Genomic DNA, 16,217 nt, shown 5'->3' on the forward strand with positions numbered 1-16,217 from the left:
ATGCTACTTTCTTTACTTCAAGCCCTCATATGTGCCTTTTCTTAGGCTGGTAATTGAGTGTTAGCTATACTAATATCTATTTCTAGAAGTGACGCTCTGAAAAATTCTCTTAGCATTACTAAGCCTTCAATACAAATGAGATAACTGAAGCACATGGGTAAACTGAATAATTTGTTCAAGGTCAACCATGACTCAAGTGGGTGGAACTGGAATTTATATAACTCTCTCTTCCTCTAGCAAGGTTAAAAATGGAAGTGAGTTTTCTTGAATTCCAGTGTTATCCTGGCTTTTGACTTTTGACCCTAATTAGTGTGTCACTGAAACATTGATTTTCTAGGGTATAAGTTAACCTAAATGAGCCACTCACAAGACACCTCTTTGAGTCTTGCTTTTATCTTCAGGGACTCTGAACTGATTTTTCTGTTCTATGTAGTGCTTGACACTATTTCTATTAAAGCAGTGCTTCCTTGATTTTTTTCCCCCTCTATATTCTACAGCAGATGTTTTGTTTTCTAGAATTAAATGGGTATCTGGGTTACAGTAACGCATTTTGCCAGTTGGTGCTGTATTTTGGTAAATGATCAACTTTCCCTGTGACTTCAGAAGGGGACAAGATGCCTTTTAGAGCCCAAACCTTCTTTACTTAGATTTACAGAGACAGTCTTTAAGCATACAAGCCAAAGGATCAAGCTCATTGTGTCATAACAGGCATACAATGTGCTTAAGTTAATGAGGGTAGATGTGCTATCTTTTGAATTACTGAGTTCTTTAAATATGTTTGGGTGTGAAAATATTTTAATTTAAGAAGGTCTTAGTAATTTTTCCACATATAGAAGTTACTGTCCTCTCTCTGTGTCTATCTCTTGCTCTGTCTCTCTTTTTCTCTTTGTCTCTCTCCAGTGCAGATCCAGATTTCTTACCTGGGACACTGATTGGTTAAGTAATTTGATTTGTGTCACACAGCCAGTATATATAATAGGTGAGACTTGAACTCAGGTCATCCTGACTCCAAGGCCAGGCTAGACATTAAAGGCACATCTGGTTGAAAAAAAATTTAAACTCATTCTCACTCAAGGCTCCAGTCCTCTTTTCCCTGATGCTTTTTTTCTCATGCTTTGCATACCAGTGATTTAAAAAATACTATATTTGATTTCTTTTCTTCCATTTTTTTTCTTCTTTGGAGCTGAGGGGGTAGTTCTTGGGAAATCTTCCATGGGATTTTTTTTTTTTAAATTTCAGGACACCGTTTTTTTGATAGGTGTAATGGTAGAAATTTTAGGTTTTTGGGAGAGGTTATAATATTGTAATGGTTAAAGTGTGGCTACAGGATTTATGTAATATTGAACAATGGCCGCCAAGGAATTTACTTATGAAATTCCTAAAATGAAACACTCAAGTCAGAATGGAGTTTATGGAGGTTTAATCACACTGGGAGTAGGGAAAGGAGAGGGAGAGAAGGAGAGAAGAGAAAAGGGAAAGGGGCTACTCAACCTCTGACCAAGGCAGAGGGAGTTTTAGGCCCAAAGGGCCCAGGTGGAAAGAATCAGTCCTTAACTCACGTGACCGATCTGAAGGAAAGCTGTCTGCGGGCGTCCTCTCTGTCCAAGCTCCTAACACCAACTCGCGTCTAGCTCTCTCCACAGGAAGTGAGCAAATTCCAGAGGCTGTTCTCTACCTCACTTCCTGTGTCTCACAAGTGCCAATGGTTGGCTCTAGCTTGGCTTTGGACAGCCCAGGTGGGCAGTTAGTTATTTCTGATTTGTCATTGACTAGCACATGCCCGTGTAGTGTGGGTGTGCACGATTTTTGGGTGCTAGACCAAGATGGAGACTTTTAAAATTCACATAGGTGTTACATTGTAGAATACCTTTATTCTAGGGGGCAGCTGGGTGGCTCTATGGATTGAGAGTCAGACCCAGAGATGGGAGGTCCTGGGTTAAAATTTGGCTTCAGACACTTCCCAGCTGTGTGACCTTGGGAAAGTCACTTCATCCCCATTGTCTAGTCCTTCCTACTCTTCTGCCTTATAACCATTACCCAGTATTGATTCTAAGACAGAAGGTAAGTGTTAAAAAAAAAAAAGAATACGTGTATTCTAGCACAAGCATTATCATAGATCTAGTTCTATAAGGGACTGTAGAGGTCATTTAATAAAATCCCTTCCTTTGATAGATGAGGAAACTGGGGCCCAAGAAGTTTAATAACTGTTGGAGGCAGGATTCAAACCCTGCTCCTCTGACTCAAGGAGTCCAAGTTCTTTCTTCTGCATTTTAAAATCAATTTCCCCTAAGAGATAAGGTATAATTTACTAATAATTTCAGCCCAGGACCCTGTTTTGTCTTCCCCTTTACCATGAAAACAAAAATCTAGGATTTTAGGCCAGTAAACAAATTATAGTTCCTTTTTTTGAGAAATTTATAGACTTCTCTCAGTGCCAAAAACTCTTTGCGTCTTCATAGGGTTAAAGTACATTTGCATTGTGTGTTAAAGTAACAAGAACCTTAGTATAATAATAGACTCTAGTGTAATTATGTTAGGCCTTCCGGCCCCATGTGGGGGAGTTTTAGGATCTGAAGCTCAAAATTACATTCAGAATATAGTGGCAGAATTTTCAAGCACAGACTTGAATGAGTTAATAGTGGGAGAGCTATGGCCCTCTATAGCATATCTTTCAAACTTTTTCAGCATACTTTGGGGAATAGCATTTCATTTATTAAGGTTCCCATTGAGAAACAGTTTTATTAGGATGTATGAAACCTACTAAGAAACATAAATTATATCATTTTTTACATCATCATTTAATTTTCTTTTCTTGTGCTTTGCACAAGTACCAGTTGGATTGAACTAAGTTGAAATGATCCTGAAGTCACCTCTTGGTTCTTTTAAATGGAGCTAATTTTAAACATTCCCTAATATATTTGTAACTGAAAGACATAGCTCTACAATTTGCCTTGGATAGAATTTTCCAAATCTCAAGCATTCTCTTTAAGTGGAATTTAGAACTGTGTATTAATATTAATCATAGTATCATTTCTCTTCATTTGGGCAACTAAACAATTTTCTTACATAGTTTTTTCTTTTCATTGTGAGAAAATTAGACCTGAATAGCAGAGTATTAAATATTTAAATGAGGATATATGTCTTATGAGTAAACTTTTCCAAAACTTTGTCCTTATTTTTGATAGAACTATGAACAGATGTTAACTTTTAATTTAATATATTGTTTTTTCATTCTCTTTCAGTTTGATTAATAAGCTTAAACCTGGAATTATTAGGAAGATCAATCGTTTATCTACACCAATAGCAGGTTTGGTAAGTAATTGTCTCCAGACTTAGATTTTTCTTTATCTGAAATGCAAGACTGTTATAAGCAGGATCTTTTTTTTTTCCTGAATCTATTAAAAAATAAGGCTTTGGGGACATATTTTAGGAATTTTTATCTTTTCTTTTTTCTGAGTACCTATTTGGTAGGTTTCCCTCCCTCTTTTCTGGATGTTCTTCCTTTTCTCTTGTTTCTCATCTTTCAGTGTCATCCCTCCCTTTAATTCTGTTCTTTGTTGTTACTGTTTGCGTGGGATCTGAGAATTCATCAGAGTGGGAAACTCCCTGGCTGGGAAACTTTTTTCCAATTGATGAATACAAACGACTTATTTTTACTTAGAGTGTCAGAGAGTAGGTTTGGGCATTGAAAAATGATGTCGTTTGTTCATATATGAAGAATCCAAGACTTCGTGACTCACCAAACTTTACCAAGACGTTATCTCGGCTACCTTTATCTGTTCATATTCTTACTTAACACATTTTACCTGAAGTGACATTTTCAGTGTTGGTGGTAATGACCCCAGCACTCTGGCACCACTGGCTGTGCAGAATGTGCTGCTTAGCTCTCATATAATAACATATAATAATAATGATAATAACCCATATTTATGTGGTATTTTAAGGTTGCTCAAGTGCTTTTCTTGTAATAACCCCGTTATAACTCATAGAACATGTAATTTTCTTACCATTTTACAGATGAGGAAACTGAGATTCATTGAATTTAAATGACTTGCCTGTGGTTAATAGATAATAAGCACTCATGTTTTTTTTTTTATTTTAATAAAACCTTTACCTTGTTAGTATCAAGTCTAAAACAGAAGGGTAGTAAGGGCTGTGACACTGGAATTAAGTGACTTTCCTAGGATCACCCAGATAGGAGGTATCTGAGACTAGCTTTGCCCAAGTCCTTCTGACTCCAGGTCTGGTGCTGTATCCATTGTGCAACTTAGCTACCCCTAAGTATTAGTTCTATAGAAGACATGCAGAAAGTGGCAGAGTATACCTTTGGTACTGCCATTTCATTCATGTTAACAGGCTCTCTGGATAGCTTCTGATGTGTTTTAGCTATAATCTTTAATAATTTCTCCTTTCAGAACCTTTATCCCTTGTCTGAAAAATGAAGGAATCTGACTAGAATTAGTGTTTCTGAGTCTAGGATCAGTGAACTTTAAAAAAATTTAGATCACTGTATTTCAATAAAATTTCCTTGTAATTCTGCATATTTTGTTTTACACAGTAGCCTTCACCAGACTTTTGAAGGGGTCCATGATGTAAAAAAATGTTAAGAATCCCTGGGATCTTTAAAACTTTTTTTTTGTTTTAAATTTTAAGGTCTATATATGAATGATTCGATATAAACTCTTCAGGTACATGTGTGCCAGAGGATATTAACAAGGTCTTTGTTAATGAAAGAAAATTTATAATTAAGCATGGAAGACTGATCAGTTTCAATTAGCATGAATCCTTTAAGAATAATGTGGCAATCTTATTTATATTTTTAGTACTTATTTTTATTTTTCCCCATGATTATATGATTCATGTTGTCTCTCTCCCCTCTTCTATCCCTGCTCCCAGAGTTGACAAACAATTCCACTGGGCTATACACATATTATCACTGAAAAGCCTATTTCCATATTATTCACTTTCATAATAGAGTAATCTTTGAAAACCATATATCCATATAAACAAATGCTAAATCATAGATTTTATTCTGCAGTTGTACTCCAACAGTTCTTTCCCTAGCTGTGGATAGCATTCTTTTCCATAAGACCCTCAGGATTGTCCTGGATCATTGCATTGCCTTTAGTAGCAAAGTCTATTGCATTTGATCATCCTACAATGTTTCAGTTACTGTGTATAATGTTCTCCTGGTTCTGCTTATTTCATTCCACATCAGTTCATGAAGGTCTTTCCAGTTTTTAAAGAAATCAACTGGTTCATCATTCCTTTCAGCACAATAGTATTCCATCACCATCATATACTACAATTTGGTCAGCCATTCCCCAAACGAGAGACATTCCCTTATTTTCCAATTTTTTGCCACCATAAAAAGTGCAGCTGTAAATATTTTTGTACAAACAGGTTCATTTCCATTTTTTTATCTGTTGATGAAACAAACCTATTTTATATTTGTTAATAAATCATAAGTTACCCCAGAGAAGTGTGAAATGTACTCTTTGAACTATTTTTTTTCTTAGCCATTTTCAGGGAATGTCCTTTGTAGGAAATTAGATTTAATGTTCCTTAGAAAGATTCAGAGGGAAGCAAGGTGTCTCAGTGGATTGAGAACCAGGCTCAGGGGTCAAATTTGGCCTCAGATACTTTCTAGCTGTGTGACCCTGGGCAAATTGCTTAACCCCCATTGCCTAGCCCTTACCACTCTTCTGCCTTTGAACCAATACAGAGTATTGATTCTGAGACAGAAGGTAAGGGTTAAAAAATGATACGTTGTCTAAACAATGTTTAGAAACAAACACCCCAGCCTCAAAACCCCCTCCCCAAAACAGGTGTCAGGGGTTTAGGTGGGAGGGAAGTTTTTAAAAATCAGCTTTCCAAAATACTAATTTTCAAACTAATAAAATGGATATAAAAATAAACTTTTTTATGTCCCCTTTTGGAAAATCCAAGGCAGCTTATAATAAAATTTAGGCATCTTATACTTTTCTGTCAAAGTACATACAGATGTTAAATGTAGACTTATTTATAGGTGAAAGTGCCAATGCTTCTGAAGCTCACAGGTGGTCTGGAAACCTCATCTTACATTTGGCATAAGATGCCTGTTACTGGGGAGAATTTTCCTTAATGTAGGAGTAATACAGACTGCAACCCTAGGATTCCTCAAGGCTCCTTAAGGAGTTTTAATGGTTGGCTTCTATTCCAGTTTTGGATATCATGATGCCAGTAAATTTTAATATTCTTTGCTAAAAAGAACCTAGAAATAAATATTGCATTCTAAACAAAGCATAATTTCTTTTCATCTAGATAACTGAACTGCTTCATAGATACTGGTTTTCTCTATGTGAGAAAAATTGGTAGTACCCAAGCCGGTTAGATATGTGTACTGACTTTGTTTTTTATGTTGCTATGCCAAATAATATTAACTTTATTAGCTAAGTTAAAAGAATTTGAGGTTTGGTTTAGGGAATCTTCTTTGCCATGAAGGGTTTTTATTTAAATTTTATTTAAAATCTAATTTTTATTTAAATTTTATTTAAAATCACTTAAGTATGTGAGTGACTTTTAATTTTATTTTTTGTTAATGAGTTTTTATAACTGAATTCATGTCCTAAAATTTTAATTATGGCAGTAATTTTATGCATGGATTGCATTCATTTTGATAAAATTAATCTCTGGCCAAAAGCTTTGCTATCTCTTCTGAATATAGATTGTAAGGGAAAACATCTTTCAGATTTTAGGTAAACTGCATGTTTGAGTACCCTGTTATTTTTGGCCACTAGAGGTTTAAGTTACAGTCTTACTATTCTATTATTAGATGGAAGCATAACATTGAGAAATGTTTAGATTATAAAAATGAGATATTAAGTTTTCATATTTGGGGCTGTATACTGAAAATGCTATCTAAATCTTGTTTTCTATCTAGAAACTTAAAGAAAATGTTTTCCTAAATACTAAATAATTTACTACTTATCCATCAATAAAGAATGTTCTCTGGAATTTGTAATACAGGAAATTTTATTTTATTAAAAAATTCTTACCTTCTATCTTAAAATCAATATGGTGTATTGATTCCAAAGCAAAGGAGTGGTAAAGGCTAAGCAATTGGCTCTAAGTGACTTGCTCAGTATCCCATAGCTAAGTATAGAACATTTAAAACTAGACAGTAAGATGAGTCAAGAATGCATGCCTGGAACTATGAAGGCACTGTATCAGGTCACATTTTGGAAATACAGCCTTTAGGGTATAATTAAAATACTATCTCCTCTGTGAGGACTTCTGGGGTTTATCCTCTTTCATCCAAGGTTGATTCCAAATGTGGTCTTATCAAGGTGTAGCATATAATAGCAAGACTGTCACCTCCATAATTCAGGATAACATGCTTCCCTTACCACATCATTTGTGGCTCCTGTTACATTTTTGACATATTAAATTTGTATTCAACTAATACATCTTTATATTTTGCAGATTAATTGCTTTTTTGCAATTCTTTCCCTTCTTTGTATATGTGACATTGATTTTTTGAACCCAAGTATGGGATTTTACATTTAAGCCTATGAAATTTCATCTTACTGGTTTGTTCCAACACTCCAGCCTGTCAATCTCTTTTTTGGAGTCTTAATTTACTTATTCAGTGTGTTATTTATTTCTTCTAACACGTTTCCCCTGAATATTTGATTGGAGGAAGAAAAGTTTGGTTAGGAACCATTACTGCAAAAGAACAGGTTCATATGGATACCATCAACCCATACATGTCCTACCACAAGCTGTCACAAAGGCAAATATTTGGAGGTGTTATCATTTTCTATATCATTCTTTACTTCTCCTCCTTTATCCTTATGGCTGCTTTTTGCAATATCTCTTCTCCTTTAAAGTCATACTCTGTTATTTATTTTAACCTGATTTATTCTATATTTTGATATGGGGGATAAGGAGCCTTAACTGTTGCTTAAAGAAATGGCTGGATGGAGATGCAACTTAGGGATCAGGGAGAGCAGATTTCCCCCATCCACCCACCTCCTTATGTGTAGTCATGTAAAAAAAGGTAATGAAATAATACATGATGAAGAAAACTTACTTCATGACTCACTGGAGAATATCCTCACTGAAATGATTTAGAGCTCTGATATCCTTTTGGCTCATACAACCATACTTAACAGTTGCCTTTGGTTATAATATTTAGTTATCTTCTTAAAGGTTTTTTTCAAAAAAGAAAGGCTTTTTTTTCATTATCTCTTGACACTTTCAGAGGAGTTACATGAGAGTTTCATCCTAAATATTTTAGCATGTACTACATGGGAATTAGTGCCCAACACTTAGGAGCTTCAGAAGACTGAAATTCAGTTGAGACAATTCCTTCCTTTATTAGACATTCTACTAGGAGAATATGAGAAGAGACAAATTACTATAATGTAAAATGATATATGATATATAATAATAATGATGACATAATAATAGTTACCATTGATATAGATCTTACTATCTGCCAGGTCCTGTGCTTTTAAACCCTTTACAATGACTATCTCATCTGATCCTTACAACAACACTGCCTATTGTAGACTTCTGGATACTGTGGCAGACATATAAATGACTTATCCTTGGACACACAGATAATAAGTATCTGAGACCGTATTTCACCTCAATTTTTCCTGACTTCAGATCCAGTGCTCTATCTTCTATACCGACACATGCATAGGAAAGTGTGCCTCCCCCCTACCCGCCCCCTGCGTTCTGGCAAGAAATTGTCATTACAAACTTCTTACAGTCAGGAATATCTGACACTTCCAATTTCAGACAGTGACTGAATGACCCTGGGAAGGTCACTTACCCTGTATCAGGGTTGTATGAGGATAAAATAAACCAATGTTCATATAAGCATGTAAAGTGCTGTCTAAATGCCAACTCTTCTTTTTCTTATTCTCCTTTCTCTTCCTCCTCCTGCCTCCTCTTTCTTCTTCTTCCTTGTTTTTACTCTTTCTTCCTTCTTATTCTACAGGGAAACACTGAAGGATTTTGAGTCAGAGTGCCTACATTCTCCTTCTATCCCTTTAGAATATGAGATTTGTGAGGGCAGGGGCTGTATCTTTGCTTTTATTTGTAATTTCATTGTTTAGCATAGTACTTGGCACACAGTTAAGTGTATAATAAATGTTTGTTTGTTTTTTTAAAACTCTTACCTTCTATCTTAGAATTGATACCACGTATTGATTCCAAGGCAGAAGAGTGGTAAGGGCAAGGCAATTGGAGTTAGGTGCCTTGCTCAGGGTCACACAGCTAGAAAAATGTCTGTGGTCACATTTGAGCCCAGAACCTCTCATTTCTAGGCCTGGCTCTTTATCCACAGAGTCACTTAGCTGCCCCAATAAATGCTTTTTCATGACTGAAGAGAAGTGTGACCAGATTTATATAAAAACAAAAAGTCTGGATTAGCTTCATGAAAGGGTGATTGCAATAAATACATCAGACCAAATAAGTGGTAATGATATATTTTATTGGGAAAGTGGTAATGGGAACACAGAGGAAAGTATATTTATACAAACTCTTGTGATAGAGATAATAGATTTTTACCCTGATACTGTTAAAGTGAGAAAAAAGGAAGAATCAACAATATAACCATGATTTTGATTAAGGGATTTTTGGTGAGTGATAGTTCCAATGAACAGTTTAATTAAAAAACAACATGGAAAGACCAAAATGAAATTATGAAGAACAAAATGAACAGAATCAAGAGAACATTATATACACAAAGTTTGAAGAACAACTGTGAATATCCACTTTCAGAGAAAGAACTGATAAATAAAAACATGCATGACATTATGTATAAATTTTTTGGGGTCAGATTATGCCTTCTCTAATATGGGGAGATTTTATGTAAGAAACAAATAAACAGATATATTTAAACTGAAAAAAAGGAAGAGTAGATTTTGAAGGAGAGATGGTATGTTTAAATTTGGGTATATTGCATGTGAGGTACTGGTGGGACGTCTAGAGGAGATGTCCTCTAAACAGTTGAACATATGAGTCTTGAGTGTAGAGAAGTCATGCCTAGAGATATGCATATGAGAATAATCTGCGTAGAGGTGAGGGATGAAACTGTGCAAGCAAATAAAATTATGAAGGGAATATATCCATCTTGAAGAGAAGAGGGCTAAAGACAGAATACTTGAGAACACCCGCTTTAAGGGATTGTGATGATGATTGCTTATTCAGAGAAGGAGTTACATGAATGAGGCAGCAGAACTAAGATTATGGTATTTCACAAGTGAAAGAATGAGAAGATAAACTGAAGAGGGATAAAGCTGGAGAAAGGTTAAGAATTGTAAGCTCCCTTCCCTGTAAGGACCATTGGATTTGGGGATATCAAAGTCACTAATATTTGGGAGATCTCTAGAATGGTGAGAATGGAAATCAAATGATAAGTTCATAGGATTTAAGCTTGTGCTGGAAGAAATCATTAGGTTCATTTAGTCTAAGGCCCAGAGATGTGTATTGACTTCCCTAATGTCATTCATATAGGAAGTAAATGATATAACAAGGATTCACACTGAGTTCCTCTACAAATTGTCAAAGAAAGAATAGGAATTGTGAGGAAATATATGCACGAGTGTACTCTTTTTTTTAAACCATTCCTTGATTTTTTAAGAGTAAAATTTTATTTTTTAAATCAATTAAAATTCATCTTATTTTCCTCCCTCTCTACTATCCCCTAAAGAAAAAAATAGCCTTTTTTTGTCATTTCTTAACACACTATATCATTCTATTAGCTTCATATACTATCCTACTATCCTTTGTTCAGCTATTCTGCAGTTTATGCCCTTTTAGCTCCTACTTCTTTGCTATAACAAATAGCTGATATAAATGTTATTTTGTACATATGAGCACCTTCCATTTTTTAGGATATAGGTCTAGTAATCGTATATTTGCATCAAGGAGTTTATTCATGATTTAGTAATTGTTGGTGTACTGTTCCAAACTTTGTTCTATCCCATATGCTATTTCCTATTTGTGCACTTCTTCATATTCTTGCAATGGCTATTATGTATGTTTCATGCTTTATTTAGATGCTTTCTTTCCTTCAACACTTGGCATTCTCACCTAAAGTTCTTCCATGTCCTGAGACTTAAAAAAAGACCCTTACCTTCTCTCAGTAACAACTCTTAAGACTGAAGAGAGAGGGCTAGGCAAAAGGAATTTAAGTGACTTGCCCAGGGTCACACAACTGGGAAGTGTCTGTGGTCAGATTTGAACCTACATCCTTCTGACTCTGACTCCAGGACTAGTTCGTGCTCTATCCACTGTCACCTAGCATCCTCCCTAGTCCTGAGACTTCTAAGGGATTAGTGCTGTGCTAATCACATTAAGCCATTTTGTGTTATTTATTATGTTCTTATTGTATACCTGTTATTTTCCCCAGTAAAATGTAATCTCCTTGAGGTCAAATATGGTTTTATTTTTGTCTTTGACTAGTGTAGTGCTTGGCATGTAATAAATGTATATTCATTTGAGAAAGAAATATTAGCCTTAGCCAAAGATTAGTAGTATTTCTCTCTTTTTCTGAGGCAGGAGAGAAGGAAGGAAAGTTTGACCTAAAGAGAGTATCAATAAGAACTGAGTCAGTATAGGTTGGTGTAAAAGGTGAGGGTCCAACTGAGTTTATGTACCATTTATGGGGGGAGGATTAGCTTGACTTTGTCAAGATAAGAGTAACCTGGGAAGTATATTAAATTATAGTGGGTACCTATTATTAGGTAGAGTAGAAGGTTCAGATAGCTCAGAATTCTCAGGCTGTTGTTAATTCGACCACTATTTAAATTTATTTAAGTAGTTATTTAAAACAAATCTCTTAGCCCGAAGGGGAAACTACAAGTCATGTTTCAGTACTGTTAGTTTTCCATGGAAAACTATGAAATAGATTTGTTTTTATATAGCAATTACCCTTAATTTGAAAAAATGGAAACTTGTTCCCCTACCTTGAAATTATTTTGGGTATGAATGAATTTCTATTCAACTACTCATTATGGTGCTTTTATGTCTGAAAGGAAACTTAATAAGAATAATAAGATGAATTTAACTGACTAGGAATAGTTTTTACTTCCTGTAATTTACTTAGTATAACCTCCATGATTTGTATGCTTTCTTTAGAAAAAAAAAAACAAAAAACAACCCAACACTCAGGGCTCTGAGTTTAGCTTGCAAAAGAGAAGTCCAGAAATTCTCCTTAACCTTTTGCCAGCACCAATAGTTGTGGGATGCCCAGAAGGAGTGCCAGTGTGGGCTAATTGATGGCAATTAGTAAAGAAAAACAATTTTACTAGTTCTTGGTTTCTGAAGACTGTCTGAAGAAAGAATCTATTCTGTGGTACAAGCCATCTGTGGGAAAAAATAAGTAGGTTAAATTATATCGTGGATTGAAATCAAGCTTTCTTTTTCATTTCAAAGATAATTCTTTTCTTTGCCTTTCTTTTCCCCCTTGTGTTATCTCATTAACCATATTAATTTAACCTGTACCATTAGTCATTCCCCAATAAATGGGTATCCATTTTGTTTCTAATTCTTTGATAATACAAAAAGTACCATCAACATTTTGGTGGATATATGGCCTTTTTGTCATTGACCTCTTTGGAGTTTATGCCTACTGGTGGAATCTTTGGGTCATGTAGCATAGACATTTTAGTCACATTTACCAGACCAATTCACCAAGCCATCAATAAATTGTTTGGGTTCCATCTTTCTACCATCCTTCCCTGCCAACAATTCTTGTTATTTTGTCATCTTTGCCAATTTTTACTAGGTCAGAGGTGAAATCTTAGAATTGTTTTGACATATTTCTCTCATTTGTGATTTGATTTCCATTAGAACTTTCTTATGGTTATTAATTTGTAATTTATTTGAGAAATGTGTGTTCATAACCTTATTTATTTGGAAATGACTTTAATTTTGCAAAAGAGTGATTAGTTATAGGATAAGGTCTGGATGAGAGAGATACAATGAAATCTCATTGGTGACCCTCAGTCATGACACAATCTCAATACAAGAAGGAAATGGAACTTTGACTGTCAATGGGGGATGGGACTGGAATCTCTAGCTAAGAAAAGCAGGTGGACAGTTGGGAAAATACTTCTTGTCCCTTCTGAACTGAGAGGGGAAGGAGCAATCTTGCTGAGCTCATCCTGCTATATTTCCTCATTGATCTAAAGAGACCCAGATTAGCCATCTTTCCTTACAAGTGATGGATAGAGACTTTTCCCCTTTGGGGATGGCAAGAGACAATCCACCTAGAAGATTTCCCATCAATATCTACAAAGCTGTATTTCTATATCAGGAAATTACATCAGCCTGACTCCACAAAGGTCTTCAGGGATCCAGGTCCCTAGACCTGAGCCCTCAACTCCGAAGGGAATTTAAGTAGAAAATAGAATAGGTACTTCCTGTTTCCCTCTTCCCTAAACCTACCAATCCAGATTCTCCAACCAATAAATAGATCTTACAATTTTCAGAAGAACTAAACATCTCATTCTTCAAATGTACTAGAGAGGGCCAAGATAATACTCATCCAGAGAAGAGAACAGAAACCAGAGATTAATGGGGATTTCCTCTTTACCTTGCAGCTCTGGACATATATCCAACTTCACCTTCTCTGGGAAAGCTCTGCCTGGGAGGGAAGTGTTGTTTCTCTTTATCTATTCCCTTCCTCTCAGCTACCTGTCAAACTTTGGTTCCTGATCCCCCACTAGTACAGAACAAGGGAACAAAAGATTTGAGAGGAGAGGGTCATAAGTAGTTGAGTTGGTTCACCAAAGAGTTAAGTTAGGAAAAGCAGGAGAATATAGCCAGATGAGGCTTGATAATTTGGGAAAGAATTGAGGTGAGATGGTTTGAGGGGAGGAGGTAATGGAGGATGAAGAGCATTATTAGGGTTATAAGGTACAGGGAAAGATGGAATAATAAAATATTAAGAATAGATAAAGGAATTTAGGAATTCATGAAGATGGAAGTAGAATACTTATGGTTGAGGGCAAGATCAAGAGTATGAACATTTCTGTTAGTATATAAGGTAAAATGAAAGGGAAGGTCATGGGAATAGAGTATATTGAGGAATTGGAAAATTTGAGGATTTGAGGGAGCCTCAGTATGTATGTTGTAGTCTGCTAGTATGATAGCAGGAATTGGAGAGAAGAGAAAATTTATGAGTGTACCTCTTATTGAAAAAGGCAATGTGACTTGTGTCATGACTAAGGGTCACCAAACTGATGTATGATAGAGTGGATCTTGAACTTGACCTGAGGGTTATTCCTTTATTGACGATGCCACACAGGTTTCTCTTCTCTTCTCTTCTCTTCTCTTCTCTTCTCTTCTCTTCTCTTCTCTTCTCTTCTCTTCTCTTCTCTTCTCTTCTCTTCTCTTCTCTTCTCTTCTCTTCTCTTCTCTTCTCTTCTCTTCTCTTCTCTTCTCTTCTCTTCTCTTCTCTTCTCTTCTCTTCTCTTCTCTTCTCTTCTCTTCTTTTTTTTTTTTTACAAAGCAAATACCTGTAAATGGTAATTTTCTGGGTAGAAGTTTAAGAGATTTTCCCAGAGTCATACAGCTAGGAAGTGTCTGAGGTTAGATTTGAACCCAGGATCTTCCATCTCTGAGTCTGGCTGTCATTCCACTGAGCCATCTAGCTGCCCCTTAACATTATCTGCCAGATTAGATGATCACAAGGCATGTTTTGTTTTGGTTTTGCATAAAATAAGATGGTTTAGTGGCATGTTTGAATGCTTAGTGTATGAAAGGGTTAATCTATTTAGGATTACTATCATAGATGTGGAATGCAGGGGGTGAGGCTGGGAAGGTATCTCCCCATTCAGGTATGTTGCAGAATTCAGGAAATGTGAAAAGATGCCAACCCACTTAAGCTGTTTAAAAGCATCAGTTTTCTTTATCTACATATTATTCTGACTTCAAGAATTAACAAATGCTATGAACCCATCTGCAACTGCTAAATTACTGTTCTTCAAGGTTATTTTCATGGTTAAAGTTCCTGTTGCTACACTCTATTCTATCCTGCTTACCTACTCACTCCACCCACGTACTGATAACAAATTCATGAATAGATATCAGAATATTTAATATGTACCAGGCCCCATTTGGTTCTTGTACTGTTGGCCACGGAAAGGAAAGCTAAATTCACCTGAAGGATCTACCATTCACATTTAAAATCTTTTTTTCAGCTTGTCACATATTTATATGACATATATATCTAGATATTGGGATATGTGTACACATATATGTATATATATGTACATACAAACATATCATCTTTTGGGAAGAATATTATAGTAGTTGGAATGTTGCCTTAGGGAAGACTGGGAACTTGACCATGATGTCAGTCCTTCTCCTAACATTTCTAAGAGCTAATATGCTTCCTCCATTTTCTTCCCTTAACCCTGAGACAATATAACAAGTACAGGTGGAAATGCTTGTTTCCCTTCTGAGGAGAGACCATTTGTGGTGTAGTGAATAGCAGTAAAATTGGAGAGAATAGGCAGTTTTTCAGTGAGTAACCAAGTACCTCTTAACCAGTGGTATCAAACTAAAATAAAAATGGATCCCCATAGTTTACTGACTTAGAAAACCACAAACTGACATTATGTTGCATTGTATTTTAATGTTTTGTTAAATGTTTCATGGTTCTGGCTCCATTCAACAGTTTTGAGGATCTTGAATTTGATGCTTTTTCAGGTATACATCAATGATGAACAAACAAATGTATACCACATCCTTTTAAAAGGAGACTCTTTAGGTCAAACCCTGGAGGGTTATTTTTTTTTTTTGTTTTTTTTTTACAGAGGAAAACTTCTCCTTTGGTGGTTGGTAATGATGAAAATCAATACCTATAGTCTGATTGGCTATTAGAGTAAACCTGATTCTAAGTATTATAATGAGAGTCTTCACAAATTGAGACTATTGCTATAAAAATGTAATTTTAGGAAAGTTCACCCTTATTTAGAGTAGTGGGCTCTCTTTAGGGTGGATCTGTGATATTTTCTGTAAAGAGAACTCCTGGTGTAGCACTTTCTTCTGTAATGAACCCTGGCTACTTGCTTGCAACTTAAAGTCCAGGAAAGTTGCTTGAAACAATGAAAGGTTAGGCAACTTTCTCAGGATCTCTTTCTCTTTCTCTCTCTCTCTCTCTCTCTCTCTTTTTCTCTCTCTCTCTCTGTTTCTCTCTCTCTCTCTCT

At 35.6% G+C, this 16,217-nt stretch overlaps 1 protein-coding gene across 22 annotated transcripts in view; it reads left to right on the forward strand.

The window, feature by feature from the left end:
• Positions 1-16,217, forward strand: part of LMO7 (LIM domain 7) — a 241,756-nt gene that overhangs the window by 99,920 nt on the left and 125,619 nt on the right. For all 22 annotated transcript variants that reach the window (XM_056807332.1, XM_056807336.1, XM_016424986.2 and 19 more), the window contains exon 4: positions 3,243-3,312. In XM_056807332.1, the coding sequence (XP_056663310.1) occupies positions 3,243-3,312 (70 nt within the window). The remainder of the gene's footprint in view (positions 1-3,242; positions 3,313-16,217) is intronic.

This window comes from Monodelphis domestica, chromosome 8, assembly GCF_027887165.1.
Source record: "Monodelphis domestica isolate mMonDom1 chromosome 8, mMonDom1.pri, whole genome shotgun sequence".
Taxonomy (NCBI): domain Eukaryota; kingdom Metazoa; phylum Chordata; class Mammalia; order Didelphimorphia; family Didelphidae; genus Monodelphis; species Monodelphis domestica.